The following is a 17,232-nucleotide window of genomic DNA, read 5'->3' as shown; positions in this document are numbered from 1 at the left end:
CCCACCCACCAAGCAAGTCCATCACAAACGAGGGAGGGGCTCACAGGACCTCTCCCTGGCTGAGGAGCTGAGAAGAGGGAGTGACAGAGGGAGGTCACACACAGCTGTTCTCCTCTGACAGCCTCTGTCATCAGATCAGTGTGACTCACTCTCAAAATCACTGTGCCCTTTGCCTTTGCACTGCCACGTGTATATAGATACGTGTCCCAAGGGGCAGATAACAGGCAACCTGGAAACCTAGCTTGAAATGTTAGACTTCCCTCCTGGCGTTTCCAGCTCTCAGACCTACTTCCCACTTTTAGGTCAATATTTAAGTTGTACCCGGTAAAATACACGCAGGGGGAAGTATATGGCCTAACGATGCTTCCTTGCAATCAGAGTCGAAGTGAATTCTGAAACCAAGCTTCCTGGAGACACCAGACTAAGGCGGGGCAATCCACAGATAGCAGCAAGCGGACTTTCTATCCAATGACATGGCATACTATATCCAATGACATGGCTCCGAGAGCAGCTCACATGTACTGAGACTATGGACTAATGAGTACTGTGTGCTGTGCAAGGCAGTTTCCACGGAAAATTCTCACGACCATGAATTAGAGACGCTAACTATGAATGATGAGAAAGCAAAGGCACAGAGGTTCGGTTAGCAACATGTCAGTCAAAACAGGACATTCTGAGAAATGTGTCAGTGGGTGATTTTTTTTTTTGCCACTGTACGGACATCAGAAGGTATACAAACCTGAATGGAAATGCCTACCACACGCTATAGGGTATATATATTGCCTACCACACACTCCAGCTATAAGGTATATACATATACATTAGCCCCAGGATGAGCAAAATAACACTGGAAGAAATCAAGTGAAAAGGAAAGAACACAGGCAGGCGAGGCAGCGAAGTTGCTCCTTCAAGCAGCTACTGCTAACCCCCCAGGGAGTCTCAGCAGACACCTCTCAGTAGGAGACTCTGAAATAGTGATTAGTACTATGGGAAACACCTGACTAGTGTGGGCATTGCTTCCCAACCCAGGACTCTGAGTTGGCAGTGAACACCAGTGTCACCCCCAAGCATGTGAGTAGTATGTTCTGAAATGATGACATTCAGATGCTGTAGTATCACTGAGCCCCAGGAATTTTCCAGCTTCATTATAACCTGTATCACACTATCCATGGGCTAACAATAGGACTTGTTTGGCCGACAACCCCCTGAGGCATGTCTGGCAAACATGGCCTGTCCCTGGAGTCTCCACTCCTCCAGATGCCAGCCCTCTGCTAGGCTCCTGATGCATTCCCAGAAGTGACAACACATCAAAGAGATCCATCAGTCAGGCCAATACCAGTGACCAAATTTGGTCTCAAAACCACTGATTCCTTCTCTGCATGTCTCCTCTAAGGTCCTGAAAGGGCAGGGAGGCTCTTCATCCTCCTTCTGGACTGACAAGATTACGTCCTTATGTTACTACTCCATGATATGCTGTTACTGAGGCAGACAGTACCTCTAGGTGTTCTGTGTGTGTGTGTATGTGTGTGTGTGTGTGTGTGTCTGTCTGTCTGTCTGTGTGTGTGTGTGTGTGTGTGTGTGTGTCTGTCTGTCTCCCTGTCTCTTCCATGGCTCCTGTGTGCTTGTGGTTACACTGATGACGTCATGGCCAGAAGGGTGATTCAGAGCATCTCTCCCCCTCCCCAGCCTCTGGCTCTCGTGTGTGTGTGTGTGTGTGTGTGTGTGTGTGTGTTTTCACACCCTCTCCTGCAGTACTGAACCTAGGAAGGGATGATGTCCCTATGCTGAGCATGTAGCTGTCACTTGTCTTCAGAACTCTGCTCAGTTCTGAGGCTCGGCATGGCCATCCCCCGCCCGAAGGATACTTTTCTGATCAAGGCTTCCCTGGGGCTGTGTCTGACTTTCTCTGTCTCAATGGATTACAAACTCCAACACAAGCTGTGGCTTCTTGAGCTGCTTTTACAACAGGCCTGCCAATTTACAGCAGCACTGGTTTTATCAGTATAAACATAAATTTATAATTAGATTATATGTTTTCGGTCAAAACACCAGAAAGCATTTTACCTATATGTCAGAGAGACCTCAACAGAACAGGCTTTTAACCAGCGTCACAGTAGCCACCGTGATGTCCTTAGCAGAGTAGGCTTCAAATCCAATAATAATAATAATAAAAGCTACTGTTCCCCCATAACAGGCATGTCCTTATGCACCAGGGGGTGTACTTGCCTGGCGAACAGAGAGCACAGGGTCAGGATCCACAGCAGGTAAGATTACACTTGGGTTCCTAAGGCAGAATTTTACTCTGCAGCCCAGGCTGGCCTGGAGCTATATACCCCAGGCTAGCCTTGAGCTCCTGACAATCTTCTGGCCTTAATGCTCCGCAGTGCTAAGTACAGGTATATGCCACTGTAGCCAGTGGCGCTCAGCATGGGTCCCCTCCTTGCCCATCCATTGTGCTTTGGAGACTAAGGCAGGACGGTCAGGCACACCCAGATCTTTGAACCCTTGCTTTGGGCCCAGGCCACAGGTACGCTCACAGACGAAACTCCAGTTTCTGTCTCCTGTGTGAAGCTGTTCTACGGTCCCATAGCTACATCTTGGTGGCAGTTGCCACAACAAACAAATTCAGCAGTGTCAGACTCTGAAGCTCCACAAGAGCATCAGCTGATGATTTCAGAACCTCCCTTTTCTTACTTGCAGGATTGACAGACAGACTGACGGACAGCCTGACAGTCAACCTTCCTCAAAAAATGCAGGTTCCTACTAAAGACTTACTCCAGTGCCCCTCCTCCACTCCACCTGGCAACCAGGGATAGGAACTAGGAAATGGGGCCTCAGGGCCACCCTGGGAGCAGTTCCAAGGTAAATGCTGGTGACAACAGCTTGTGGGACAAATGACATTGGGGCTTCCCAGCCTTGAGGTGTGTAGCTGGTTCCATCCCAGGAGACAGGCCTTTACGGATCACCGGCTCTAAATACCTCAGGCCTATAGTTCTTGGCTTTCCTAGGCCTGCCTCTGACTTCTCTTTTTCAATTCACTACAAACAAAAAGAAGGTGGAGGTTTGATTTTTTTTTTGTTTGTTTGTTTACTTGCTTGCTTTGGTTTTTTGGGGTTTTTTTTGTTTTGTTTGAGCTGCTTTTACAGCAGGCCAGCCGAAGAGTCCCTGGCTGGCCCGTGTACTCTTTCCCTATCAAACTCTTAGACTCACAACTGACCTTAATTGGATTCAGTCTTAAAACTTTTGTTAAGCACTTGCTGGTAATGAGCTCAGGAGTGGGGGCAGCTCTGAAGAAGAGAATGGTCCAAGTCTTGATTTAGTGTTTTGGTCTGAGACAGATGGAGCAGGGAGGGGCGTGAGTGGAGAGGGAGTGTGGTGGTGGTGGGGTCTCACTATGTAGCTCTGGCTGGCCTGGCACTTATTATGTAGATCAGGCTGGCCTCAAGCTCAGGGAGATCTGCCTACTTCTACTTCTCCAGAGTTAGGGTTAAAGATATTTGCTACCATGCCCAGAATAATCTAGCATTTGTAAGATATATAGAAACTAGGTGTCTAAAGGAACTAGAGACCAATATGAAATTCGAAACAAAATACACTGACTATAACTCCAAACTAAAACACATGACATTAACACAGGCCATTTTTTATATATTTTAAAGTCCAGACTAAGTCTTTGGTCCCTGGCTTTTCTAAGAGCTTTGTTTTGTAAGGGGGTTCTCTAGTAAACATTTTTTTAAAGATAGAAAACTTACCAAGAGAGTAAACTTTCAACCAAGAACCATGCAAGTTTAGAGGGTCCTTTGGAATAGTATTTTAGGTCATATTCACATTAGAGTTGACATGTACTTAGCTCACCTTTGAGGAGGATGGCCAGGGGCATGGGCTCCACTGGGGCCAAACTGGGGGGGTCCGGGAGGTAAAGGGCCTGGGGGCAGCAACCCCGAAGGAGCAGTGGAAGGCCCCGATGGCTTCATCAAGCCTGCAACGGAAGGGAGCAGAGTATGAGAATGTTAAAGTACCAAGAGAGAAAATAAAGATGGAAGGTTAACGTTAAAATAATGAAGGAGACAGAAGCCAAAGGATAAGCACAAGGCCCTCCAACCTCTGCTAACCAATAGCTCCAGAGTGGCTATTATTATTGCCTGTCAATAATTTTAATTATATATATATATATATATATATATATATATATATATATATATATATAAAACAAAATGAAAAGTTAAAGAAAAATAAAATAAATGCAGTAGAGGTACTTTAACAGAATAGGGTATCTCACAAACACCAGATCACACAAAGAAAAACAAAAAATGTAAAGTAGTAAAAATCAAACAAACAAATAACTGAATACATCAGAAGCAGGCTGGTAGAGCATCTGAGATACACAACCCTACAGTGTGTTTGGACTGCAGGCTGTTCCTCCAGCAAATCCGGAGACAGGTCAGAGGGGTAATGTCATCACACTCAGAGGATGTGGAAATCACACATTCATCACTGAAGGAAGTCAGGACAGGAACTCACAGAAAGAACCTGGAGGCAGGAGCTGATACAGAGATAATGGGGGGGGGGTGCTGCTTACTGGCTTGCTCCCCATGGCTTGCTCAGCCTGCTTTCTTATTGAAGCCAGGACTATCAGCCCAGGGATGGCACCACCACAATGGGCTGGATCCTTCACCATCACTAAATAAGAAAATGCTGTGCAATATAATAATGACATGAGGGTATGTCACACACAAAAAGGCAATGACTAAAGTTTTGAAAGTTAACTTTAAGTTATATGACTATAATTCTGTGATTTAAAAAAATGTAAAGATAGAATTCATTCTAACATTATTACATAGTAGCTGAGGTTTGCATTTTAACAAAAATTCTGGGATAGAATTAAAAAACAATTTCCATTTATGCCACAAAGTAATAAGTTTAAATCAGACTATTTTGAGTTGTGTAGCCCTTTATTAGCAACTAAAATAGAAGGTATCTGTCGTACAACATGAATTCAAGGATGCTTTACAAACAAATAGATTTAGTCATTTACTCCAATTATTGTGTTTGATAGTCTGCAAATAAAGACATTCAAGAGTCTCATTAGTTTTATTTCAACACTATGGTGCTTTTTTTTTTCCTGCTTTAAGCATTTTAACTCTTTTACTTGAATTTTTACCAAGAAATCATTAACAATAATAGTAACAAGACCTACTAGACTTCTGACAGTCCTTCATAATTTTTTTTGGGGGGGAGGGCATGATTCTTGGTGTGGCTCTTCCAACTAAAATAATGGCATAGTATTGAATTTCTTCATCATAGATTTATCGTAGTCATTTGGGGGACTGGTGTTAAGTCATCAAGCCATCATGCACGTTGTCCATTACGCCCACTTTAACATAACACTGGGTGTTTCTATAGCAGTGGGGAGTGTTTGTATCTTCAACATTATACCCAAGTAGCAAGGAATACACTCTTATACATCAGTGGGTTTTTCCCCATTACGCTTTTGAGTACTATAAACATTTATTTTGTGTTTAATACAGATTATAAAAATCTCTGAATGAACAATAGTGAATTTTTAAAATAATGTTTTCTGAGTATAAAATTTGAAAATACTGAAAAGTCAGAAAAAAAAAAAAACTCATTGCCTACTATCTCACTACACCAGAGATAACACTGTTAAATGTTTTTCTGTATTTAAAGAAAAAAGAAAATGCTGTACAGCTGGATCTTACAGAGGCATTTTTCTCAATCGAGGTTCCCTCCCTTCAGATAACTCTGTCAGCGTGTGTCAAGTTGACATGAAAGTAGCCAGTACACAGCATATTTTTTACAGTTTATAAGTACATTTTATTGGAAATCTGCCAAGTCTAATTACTTTCTGAAATACTGTATACTGGTATTTGGTTTTAAAAACACTGAGAAGAATGGACATCATTAAAAACAAAAGCAAAAGCAAAACAAAATACCCCTAGCTTGTTTGCTTTTTTCCTTGAGTGTCTCTTGTCCCCCAAGTCCTCTGTTGTAAACATAGTTTTTCAATAGTACAGAGTATTTTAAGGTTTCTCTTTGGAACAGTTTTCCAGCCATTTTTTCTCCTTCCTTCTAGAGCAACGGTGGCAGAGAATAACCCAAGCACTGTGATGAAGACCCCTAAGCCTTGCTGGCACTAACTGGCCATTGTTCAGTGCTAAGCACGTAACGTCCTCTGAGGTTGGATCTTTGTAAAATAAAAATGAAATCTCCTCTACCCAGCCTGATCCACTTGACCTTTGGCCCTACCCTTGTAAGTGTGCCCTGTGACCTCCCAGCTGCCTGTGAGCTCTTCTACATTACATACAACCTACTTTCTGTTCCCTTCCTCCTGCAGTTACCAGACAGACAGACAGACACACAGGAAATGATGGCATGGACTGTAGTCACCCAGGAAGACCCTGTCAGACTGTCATTGTACCTTCATGAAGGTACTTCCACATCCTTGGATAATTGAACACACATGACAGTTGCAGCAGTGGTTTTTAAAATTATAGACTTAAGTGCCTACCAAGACTTGCTTTTTCAAGCACGAGTCCTGGAACTGAAGACTGACTGTTCTGAGGATGGAGCCCAGGACCCCGCACATGAGTCAATCTCCTGTTAAGGCCATAGTCATAGCCAGGCTGTTTTTTATATTTTATCATTTTAAATGGAATAGTACTAAACTACCTAGGCTGCCATTGAACTTGCTCTTCAGTCCAGACAGACTTTTGACTCCAGGGTCCCTGCCTTAGCCTCCTAAACAGATGGGACCATTGTACATACACATCACAGCCTGAGTGAGGAATGTCATATGTGAACTTTACAATCAAACTTCTACTTTCTGTTTTCCATAGAGGACAAAAAATAAATATGATGGCTTAATTTTAAATTATTTTAACTAATAAAAATATATACTATTGTAATACCATGTGACATGATTATAGATATATTCTGTGATATTTTATCAAGTTAAATATATATATATGTGATAAACATACATAATATATATTCAGATACATTTTATATACATATATATTTAGCCCCGTAAATGTTCAGATAAATGTCTGCTTCTGTCTAACCTTGCTTCCACTAGTAAACAACCCCTGCTCCAGTTCTCCCAGCTTCCCAGCCGAGGAAAGAGGTTGGACAATACTCATAGCCATTTTTTTCATACCTGACCATATGCCCTTACTTGAGTCTCATCTTCCTTTTTTAGAGCTTATAGTTTAATAAAACATATAGACTACAGTTAAGAACACACTGTGCTCTACTTTTAAAATGTTGTTTTGGACAAAAGTAGAAAGCCACAGGAGTAGCACCAACATTTCAGGTTAAATAATTACTGGCACAGCATAATCTAGATACCCCACCTTTCAAATAAGTAGGTGCATTAGTTCCTCTGGCCATAGTAAACACCGTGACTAAAAGGAACTTGGGGAAGAGAAAGTCTACTTCATTAACAACTCTCAGGCCAGACCTCACCATTGAGGGAACTCAGGGTTGGCACTCAAGACAAGAACCTGGAGGCAGGAACTGAAAGAGAGGCCATGGAAGGATGCTGTTTATTGGCTTGTTCTCAATAGCTTGATCAATCTGCTTTCTTATACAGCTTTCTTAGGACCAGCTATCTAGGGGTAGCACTACCCACAGTGAGTTGGGAGCCCCACCCCATCAACCACTTAATAATAATGACAATAGTGATGATAATGATGATCGTGATGAATGCCCTATAGACTTGCCTACAGACCCATCTGTTGGAGGCATTTTCTCAATTGCAGTTCCTCTTCCCAGATAACGCTAGATTGTGTCAAAAAGACCAAAGGGGGAAAAAGCAGCAAACAAACAAAGAAAAAACCCAGCCAGAATAGCAGGTTAGTGGCCATTTTTACTAGTCCCCACATGGGCCAGGAGACTTTAAAGCAGTTCAGAAGCACACAGAGAGAACTCTCATATACCTGTCACATTAAGCTAGGTTCTCCCTCTTACTTCTGGACATCAACAGTGACTCAGACTCATTCAACATGCATTTAGCATGCCTCCAATGCACTAAGAGCACTCATGGAGGACACGACCACATAAGAAATAGTGACCCTGTCATGTGACCACAGTTACAAAATGCAGATGGCCTCTTAACCCTTCCTGAAAAATAATCAATGTGGAAAGACCTCTTAAAATGCACCTTCAGGACAGTGACTTCTTAGATTAGCAGACAAGATATGGGATTCTAGCCTGAAGCAGTACCTGACCATTGGTCTGAGAGAGCACAGCCTCATCAGGGTGGGGGTAAAGTGACAAGAATGGAAATCGCCGTCCAGATTGGTTGGAGACAGACTACAAAGTCAGATGTATCATTTGGACTCCATACCCCGGGCGAACAGACAGCAGTATCATGGCGATGGCCAGTCAGATTCTTCATTGGGCCACACAGCTGGCATTGCCAAAAGGAACCAGACACAGATGATTGGGCTCTTTAGAGCAAGAGGTAAACGCCAGGAGGGAAAGAAATCCACAGCAAGACAAAGAACTTACTTCTAGCACTGGAAAGCATCAAACTCACAAATTATCTTTAACACGGCAGCAAGCATTATGGGCTAGTTGACTCTGCAGAAGCATCAGTTCCCTCCAGTCCCCTTCATGAGATAGACATATAGATGCTCCATTCCTTGGGTCCTCTACAATCTAGATTTTTTAAATACAAAGCAACACTTCTTTGAGAATCTCTGACCAGTCTGTGGTATGGGCTATCCTTCTGGCTTTGAAGGAAGTGATTTTTGATAGAATGGTCCTGTGTGGGCTGTGCATCTCTGTAGACTAGATAAAACGTTCCTAAGTCTGGAGCTCTGCCTTTCTCTTTGTCTCCTGGCATCCTTTAACAAACCCCTTCCACCACAATGGATTCTGTTATCAGCAAAGTGACTCTGACCAAAACAACATCACAGAAAAGTAGACCTTAAATTGGACCCTATTTCTAACAAAGAAAAAAAAAATCAAAGAACATTTTTGGGGAAGAATCTTCATCTAAAACAAAACAAATATGAGCTCCTGTTACATATGCAAATGCTAATGGCCAGCGCTCCCAAAGCTCTGAGCAGCTGGCTACCTATGTGAACTTGTGGTGTAGTAGCACCCACAGCACCATCCAGGCCAGACCTCAAAAATAATGTGCCTGGTCTCTCTGCTTCTAGAAGCAGATGTTTTTTGCCACTCAAAAGACACTTGAAAATGTGAGGACATTTTGGTTTGCTAAAACTGCCAGAGAAAGAGGGAGGTACCAGTGGAATATGGAAGGCATAGCCCATGGATGTTGCTAAATACACAGGGTCTCTCTCTTCTCTTTCTCTGTCTGTCTCTCTCTGTCTCTCTGTCTCTCTCTTTCTCTGTTTCTCTCTGACTCTCTCTGATTCTCTCTGACTCTGTCTCTCTCTGACACACTGTCTCTGTCTCTCGCTCTCTCTGTGTCTCTCTCTGACTCATTGTCTCTCTTTCTGTGTCTGTCTGTCTCTCTCTCTGCCTCTCTCTCTCTCTCTCTCTCTCTCTCTCACACACACACACACACACACACACACACACATACAGGTGAGAGAAAGAGAAAGTGAGAGCATGTAAAAGAGTTGGCCCCAGATGTTAAGAATGCTAAGATTTAGAAACCCTTGGCCGAACACAGTACACCTAACTCCAGTTTCTCCTCCACATCCTCTAATATCTACTGTAGACCTTTTGTACTATGCACTGGAGTGTGACCCTTTCTGGTTCAAGTCACTTCAGCAGCACCATTGATAAGGCCCCATTACTTTGTACTTTAAGGACACCTCCCACTGCCCTTCTGTTAAGTGTCTGAGCCACCTTCCCACCTGGCCCACCCTCACTTGCCTTTCAGGTCATTCCACTAAGAGGATGCTCTGTCCCTGATGCCATCACAGAGTTTGGAACTTCTCTCCCTGTGCCACCATGTGCTTCTCTGATACCTTCCATTTCCTTTCTACCCAAGAACTGCAGTTGTCAAGTTGTGTGCTGCATTGTCCTGAAGATAACTAAGTAATTTACAGACTGAGATTGAGACTTTTGTATTTATTGTCCTCTGACAAATACTTTGCTCACTCAATAAATCTGTTCGATTTGTTACTATGTAACACGAAAACTACAAAAACACAATCAATGGATGCGATGGAGATGGAGTTTCTACAAAACTATGCTGGTAGGACAGATGCTTCAAAAAGTCACAAGTAGGTTTTGTTCCAGAAAACAAACAAAAAGATCACATGCAATGGTGTGTGTGTGTGTGTGTGTGTGTGTGTGTGTGTGTGTGTGTGTGTGTGTGTGCATGTGCGTGTGTGTGTGTGTGTGTGTGTGTGTGTAGCAAGTGCTATGACTTAGCCCGTTCCACTTAGTATGACACTGTGGAGAACGGTTTAAAGTCCAAGACAGTGTCAAGAAGACAAAACAGGGAAACGAAGTATAAGGAAGCTGGGAAAACATCTGGTCAGAGCTGCTTGTTAAAGTAGGACGCTGTTCGTGATAGAGGGCTTTAAAGACAACACAAAGGACCATCATCTTTATGGGCAGAACAGGGTGCTAATCAGGCACCACATGTAAACCACACTCCAGACACACTGAGTTGGTGTCTGTGTAGAGATGGATAACGGGATGGGGCAGATGAGCTGAAAAAAAAAGAAGAAAATGGGTAAAACAACGCAGGCCCGAGGGAGGAACTGAATGTACAAAGAGAGGTGAAGGGAAGTCATGAAAGGTTTTAAGCTGAACGGTTCCAGTTCAAGATCTGACAGTCTGGCAGAAGGCAGCACCGGACAGAAGCCTAAGGGTTAAGAGACTATTTGTGACCTGGGTGACAGATGGGGTGGAATGAACAAACCCAGTAACAGGATGGGAGTGAAGAAAGGAGTGGGAAGATGTTTGTGACTGCTCAAAGCCAAGTTTGGGAGACAGGTAGGTAGTACACATACGAATGCACAGGCAAAAACTCAGACATTTAAGATAATTATTTTTTTAAGTCTTTGCTAGACTGTACTGGACTAGCTAAAAGACCAAAATTCTCTGTTATTGATTTTCGAGGTTTAGTTTGTTTCCAATAGGGTCCAATATAGCCCAGGCTGGCCTTGAGCTCCTTACCCTCTTGGTTATATCGCTTGAGTGCTAAGCTTATAGGCATGTGCCCCTGCCCCATCTAGTTTGTTTTTGTTTTGTAATAATGAAAGGTTTAGGTGCTGATCCTAATAATTGATGTTCATATGTGATGTGGAATGCTAGTAAAAAGCAGACTTCAAGATAACAAATTGCTCTAAATGAGTATGCCATGCCTGAACATGTATGAACTATAGAACTGTAGAAAATACTGGTCCAGGCCTAGGAAAGAATTCTACGCTGAAGAAGCAGATCTAAAAGATAAGTGTGTGCTTTATGTGACTTGCTGTAAGAGGCACTTCAAATGATGCTATTATGTCAAACCATGGCTTCAGTACTACCAACTAGGAATACCCCATGTCTCTAAGCCTGAGGATTGGATAATCATGTATAAGTAAAAAGAATAATTTACCTGGTGGAGAGGACACATGAGACGGGTCCCCATAGTGTCCATAGTGAGGGGGAGAAATGCCCATTCCAGGCTGGGACTGAGAATAGGGAGGTGTCGCCACATAACCTTGTTGGCTCATTATGAAAATATCATTCCAAAGGAGAGCTTCTGCAGAAGAACCCTGCAAGAGTGGAAACAAGATGTTAGCAAAAGAACTTTAGATATTTATTGTCATTAAAAATATAAACACAATCAAAACATTTTGGATATCTTGAAGAAAAGTAAATGTGTCCATTCTTGAAATAATCTTCATTTTATACAACACAATGTATCATAGTTTTATTCCCTGGATATGGCTTAAGACATATCTTAGGAACTCAGTAACATCCCTCTGGTGTGGTCCCAGGAAATTTCGCAGGCACAAATCTGAAGAGCAACTGCTACCACTTTTTCCTTGGAGGCCTGAATTGTTTCGAACAGTCTCTCATTAGTATTCCTACAATTCTGCTTCTTGGTTTCCATGGTTACATTTTGAGAATACACTATGTTGTCCAAGTGACTGACCACCATGATTACAAGTGGCCTGTGACTTGGATATTCCTGGTGCCCTTCTAATTACTCTACTTAATCTGTAGTTAAGACAAGGAAAAGCCATAGTCCAACAAATATAACCTGAGACAGACATGATAGCAGTCTTTGTGAGTCATCATTTGACAAGCCAGTGGCAGCTCCAACTATCTCTGTCCAAGATGCTAGGGCTTCTTTCAGACTTAGATGACGTTACCCCTCTAAGAATATACAAACCTATATTTAAGGATCTTAAAAAAAAAACAAAACCTTTCATATGTGGGTCGTCATAAACAATCACAAATATAACAGTACCATCTTGAGTCTATTTAGAGCCCAAATACCAATTAGCTTTACACTTTTATATTTCCAGGTTTTGCTAAAATGTATCTCCTAGAAGGTTTCTAAAAGACAATTTTGGTTGGTTGGTTGTTTTCTGTTTGTTTGTTTGTTTGTTTGGTTGGTTGGTTGGTTTTTGGTTGTTTTCTGTTTGGTTGGTTGGCTCTTTTCTGTCAAGACAAGGTTTCCCTTGTAGCCCTAGCTGTCCTGTACTTAATAGACCAGTTTAGCCTCGAACTCAAAGAGATCTACCTGCTTCTGCCTCCCTAGTGACAGGATTAAAGGAATGTGCCCTCATGCCTGGCTTTCAAAAACTATTTGTAACAAGACAGGGGTGCTCGGAAGCCTGGCAAAAGAATCAGGTTTTTGTTTCCTATCTAGCCTTGCATAGCTTTGTGACATAGTAAATTGAGGCGGCTCTTTGGGCCTCAGTTTTCTGTTTTAGAAAATGAAGTGTCCAAAAGCCATATTAGTGTGAATCCCTGATTCTCTAGTTTTTTTTCGAGTTTCACCATCAAGCATTCCGGTCCCTCTCCTTTCTTTCTGGTTCGTGGTTTTAAGGTAAGATTAGTAATGCCTTCTAAGTAAGACATGGGATCTCTTTATTCTGGAAATGGCATGCAAATTTAAAACGGGAAAGCTAACATCCACAAATTTAGTTTTGTTTTCATATTAAACCTTTAGCTTCTGAATAGCAACCAAGAAAGGGTATGAAGAGGTTACTGTCTCCTTAATGGGAGGACAGAAAGGCAGACAAAGGTCTCGAGTCCACTGTGTTCCTGACAACACTTTCCCTCCTCCCACTGCACACAGAGAGACGTGGCAGCCTCTTGGCTCCATGCAGCCCAGCGCCTTTAGAAGACCGCACCGGCGCACCCACGCAGCAGCTGCGGGAGGGAAGCCGGGCAGCGATGCTCCCTGCAAAGGACTGAAAGCAGCCCAGCCCTCTTCCCTGGTCCTGGGAGGGATTCGCTTCCTCACCCTACTCTGCCACGTCAAACTTCCTCACCCAGAACACCAAGTTGCAGAAACCTGACTCAGCTGCAAGCGGCGACATGGCAGAGAGCCACTTGGCACAAACCGGCCTCGAATCCAAACCTCGAGCGCTCGGATTCTACAAAGACACCTTTCCCCGTTCCACCGTCACCCTGGACAAGTTCTCCTTTCCCTCTAATGATGCCCCGAAGCTGAACGCTGGAGTTGCCATTTTCCCTCGGATTATTTCCAGTCCTCTCTTCCACTGGGAACCGGGGAGCCAAGTTGATGGGGAGTCGCGGTGCAGCCGCGTGTGGACACTCCGCACCCCCCAGCCGCGCCCCGAGCCCGCTGTACCTGCGACTCCCCATCCTCCCCACCCTCCTCCCCGCGCCCCGCGCCCCGAGTCTGCCTTACCTGCTTTGCACGCTCCGCGCCCCGCGTCCCGCGCCGCCGCCGCCACCGAGTCGCTCTGGGTTGAGTGCCACGTCAGGCGCCCGGCCGCGCGCGCGCGCTGGACCCGCTCGCTCCCGCGGCGCGCACCGGCGGGGGCGGGGCCGCGCCTCCCGCTGCGGCCTCGCGCCTCTTTCCGGGTCTTTTCTTCTAAGCTTTTCCTTCTCGAGGCCCCGCCTCCTCCAATTTGTCAAAGATCCTCCGGTGCCTGTGGCGGGGACACGGATGGGGTGAGGAGGGCGCGCTCTGGGTTCAACAGGTGGCACTGGATCGTTGCACTGTGCTCTCCTTAATGGAAGCGATGCGTGTCGGGGAGTGCACAGTTGCAAGAGCAATCTGGCACGTGTACGGACAATTTGATGACGTCTTCCAGCACAACAACAGAAGAAGGAAGGCCCAAGGCAGTCTGGTTCTGTGTGGGCGGCTCAGCTGAAATGTCCTCAAAGAAGCCAGGGTTCCTGAACCAACGTGGGGGCTCCCCCACTTAACTGTGAGCTACTGATGGTATGCCACACCCACAAACAGGAACTGGCGTGTATCAACTGGACAGAAACAGTTGAGAAACACCTATGTTTCCCTAAAATCAGGACCAATAGGCCAGTTTCCGAAATATCTCACTGTCAAATAGGGAGTCTGAGTTCAGTCCACAGCCGAGTTTACACTTCACTCAATTTTATGAAATGAAAGCAGCCTAGTGATTTTGCCCTCTCTGCACCTTCTTCTCAGTAACCGGAAATAAAAGTTTCCTAAAGCTTGACTAATCAAACAAAAACTATCTGAGTAAATTTTCCTATTGTGATAAAATACTCTGGCAACCACAACTAAAAGGAAAAAAAATGTTTATTTTGGTCCACAGTTCAAGGGTGTAATCCATCTTGATTCGGGTAGCTTGAGGCAGCTGATCGCTTTGCATGCTCAGTCAGGAAGCAGAGAGCAACCAGTGCTTGTGTCTGGCTCTTTTTATACAGTCTAGAATTCTGGCCCAGGGGATAATGCCACACAAAATGGGTGGGTCTTCCCAGCTCAGTTAATTTATAATCAAGATAGTTCCTCACAGGCTTGCCAGGTCTTCTATTAGAATTATCATTATCAAGACATTTGTTTTGTGGGGGAGGGGCAGGGTTGTTCTTGTCCGGTTTTTGTTTGTTTGTTTGTTTGTTTTTGAGACAGGGTTTCTCTGTGTAGCCTTTGCTGCCTTGGAACTCCCTCTGTAGACCAGGCTGCCCTTGAACTCAGAGATCCACCTGCTTCTGTCTTCCAAGTGCTGGGATTAAGGGCATGGGCTACCACTGCCCACTGTATTAGTAATTTTAAGGCAACTGAGTCAATGATTTGTCACTCGAAAAGAAACCATTTAAAGCGTAATTTTCCCTTTAAAAGGGGGAAAATAAAATTAAAAGGTAATTTAAAGGTAAGTTTCCATTGTGTCACAGTCTCTGAGGTCTCAGTCCTAAGTTTCCTTGCTGTACTATTACAGGCGTCTGGCCATGCAGAGTATCATGAAAAGGCAGGAGAACTAACAGTAAAGCGGCTCATGTCACATGCCAAGAAGCAAAGAAGGAAACACAGAGGGCCCCAAGCAGGACACAGCCCCAGTCCTGACCCTGCTGATCTATGTCACGAAACCACACACTTTTTATTTTTATTTATTTATTTACTTATATCTACTTATTTTTATTTTTAGGATAAGATGCCACGACCAAACCAATTTAGAAAAGAAAGTTTTATTGGGGATTTACAGTTTCATAAGGGTAGCGTTCATAACCATCATGTCAGAGAACGTGGCAGCAGGCAGGCAGACAGGCTTGGTGCTGGGGCTCACGTCCAGATCGGTGACTACAAGGAAGGGAGAGGCACAGGTAACGTCCTAGCCTTTTGAAAGAGGATTTGAGAATCCTGCTGCCAGAGACACACCTTCTCTAACAAGGACACACCTCCTAATTCTTCCCATACAGTTCCACCAACTGAGGACCAAAGATTCAAATATATGACCCTATTGGGGCCAGTCTCATTTAAACCACCACGTTCCACACTCTTGACCCTGAAAGGCTTGTGCCCAGATCATAATGCAAAATGCATTCAGCCCAATTTTACAGTCTCAACTCAGTTTAAAAGTCCAAAGTCCAATTCTTTTCTGAAATTCAAGACAATCTCTTCACTGCACAAACCCCCTGTAAAATCAAATTACATATTTCCAAAGTAAAACTGCACATTACCATTCTAAAAGGGTGAAGAAACTGGATCGAAGCAAGACTGAAACCCAACAGAGAAAACTGCGTAAACCCCGTAGCTCTATGTCTGATGGCAAAGGACTTAAACGGCTCTGCTCCCCTTTGGAAGGTGTTTTCTGAGTCTAGCACCCCTAGCATGCAGGGGTCTCAGAAGCAATCCAGATTTCACTTTCATACCTTCATGGAATAGCCTTCAGGGCCTTCATGCAAAGATTTCCCGGCTACACTCCGGGCCTCACCAGCTCTCCTTAACTTCCGAGAAGGGAAGATTCCACAACTCCTGTGCTCCCGCATCCTTCATGACTTTAAATCCAGAGCCGATATGGTCAGCACTGCCAAGTTGCCTGCTTAGAACCTGGGCTCCTTCTTGAAATAAAATGTTCGTGTGTTTCAGTAAATATTAAATGATGGCTTATCCTTTTACTGTCCCCGCACTCTCGCTCCGTGGATGCTGCTCTAGTGCCGAGCAGAGCACACCCATTTGGTCCCCACATCACTTGGCGCTCCAGGACGCCTCTAAGAACTCAGGCGTGGTTTACTCCACCACCCCTGTTGTTTCTGTCCCGGGTGGATACGACCACCCCAGTGTGTTTCTTTCCTCCACCTCCTTACACAGACATGACTCCAAAGCCCGGTAGCTTTTCATGCAGGTTTATATATTAAATTCTCAGTCCACAAACCCTCTACACAATAGGATTACATCAAATGGACAAAGATACAAACTGTTCTTTTATATGAGACAAAATGACCTACAGAAACCCTTAAAATATTCATATCTACCTATCGCCAATGAAGTCCACCTGGATCTAGATCATTCTTCTCGAGCTCCATCTTGATTTTTTTTCGGAATCTCTGCCTCCTGCCTCCACTTCCACTCCTCAACCTTTCTTCTCCTATCTCTTTCCTGTCCAATTATGCATCGCCTTAACATAAATCTACATTAGTGAATTTATTTATCTATTTTTATTTTATGTACTGTTGGCTTAGTTTTTCAAAACCTACTTTAGTAAGGGGTTTTCAAACGCTTTGACTCTCCTTCTACTCAGCATCCAAAGGTGGGGGGGAGAAGATGCTGAATAGGACAAGGGGATGTAGACCTGTTTGGAAGTAGTTCTTTAAGGTGATTGCAGTCTC

The 17,232-nt window shown here is 44.0% G+C and overlaps 1 protein-coding gene across 2 annotated transcripts in view; it reads right to left on the bottom strand.

Moving 5' to 3' along the window:
- Positions 1 to 13,928, bottom strand: part of SEC24D (SEC24 homolog D, COPII coat complex component) — a 97,048-nt gene extending 83,120 nt beyond the window's left edge. For both annotated transcript variants that reach the window (XM_080915100.1, XM_080915101.1), the window contains exons 1-3: positions 13,832 to 13,928; positions 11,555 to 11,714; positions 3,856 to 3,979 (exon numbers count right to left, since the gene is read on the bottom strand). In XM_080915100.1, coding sequence (XP_080771226.1) covers positions 3,856 to 3,979; positions 11,555 to 11,672 — 242 coding nt within the window. In that variant the 5' untranslated portion in view covers positions 11,673 to 11,714; positions 13,832 to 13,928. The remainder of the gene's footprint in view (positions 1 to 3,855; positions 3,980 to 11,554; positions 11,715 to 13,831) is intronic.
- Positions 13,929 to 17,232: the final 3,304 nt, after the last annotated feature.

Source organism: Micromys minutus (assembly GCF_963924665.1).
Source record: "Micromys minutus genome assembly, chromosome: 4".
Taxonomy (NCBI): domain Eukaryota; kingdom Metazoa; phylum Chordata; class Mammalia; order Rodentia; family Muridae; genus Micromys; species Micromys minutus.
The sequence above is the reverse complement of the archived record's forward strand: the minus strand, read 5'-3'. Positions and strand labels throughout refer to the sequence as shown.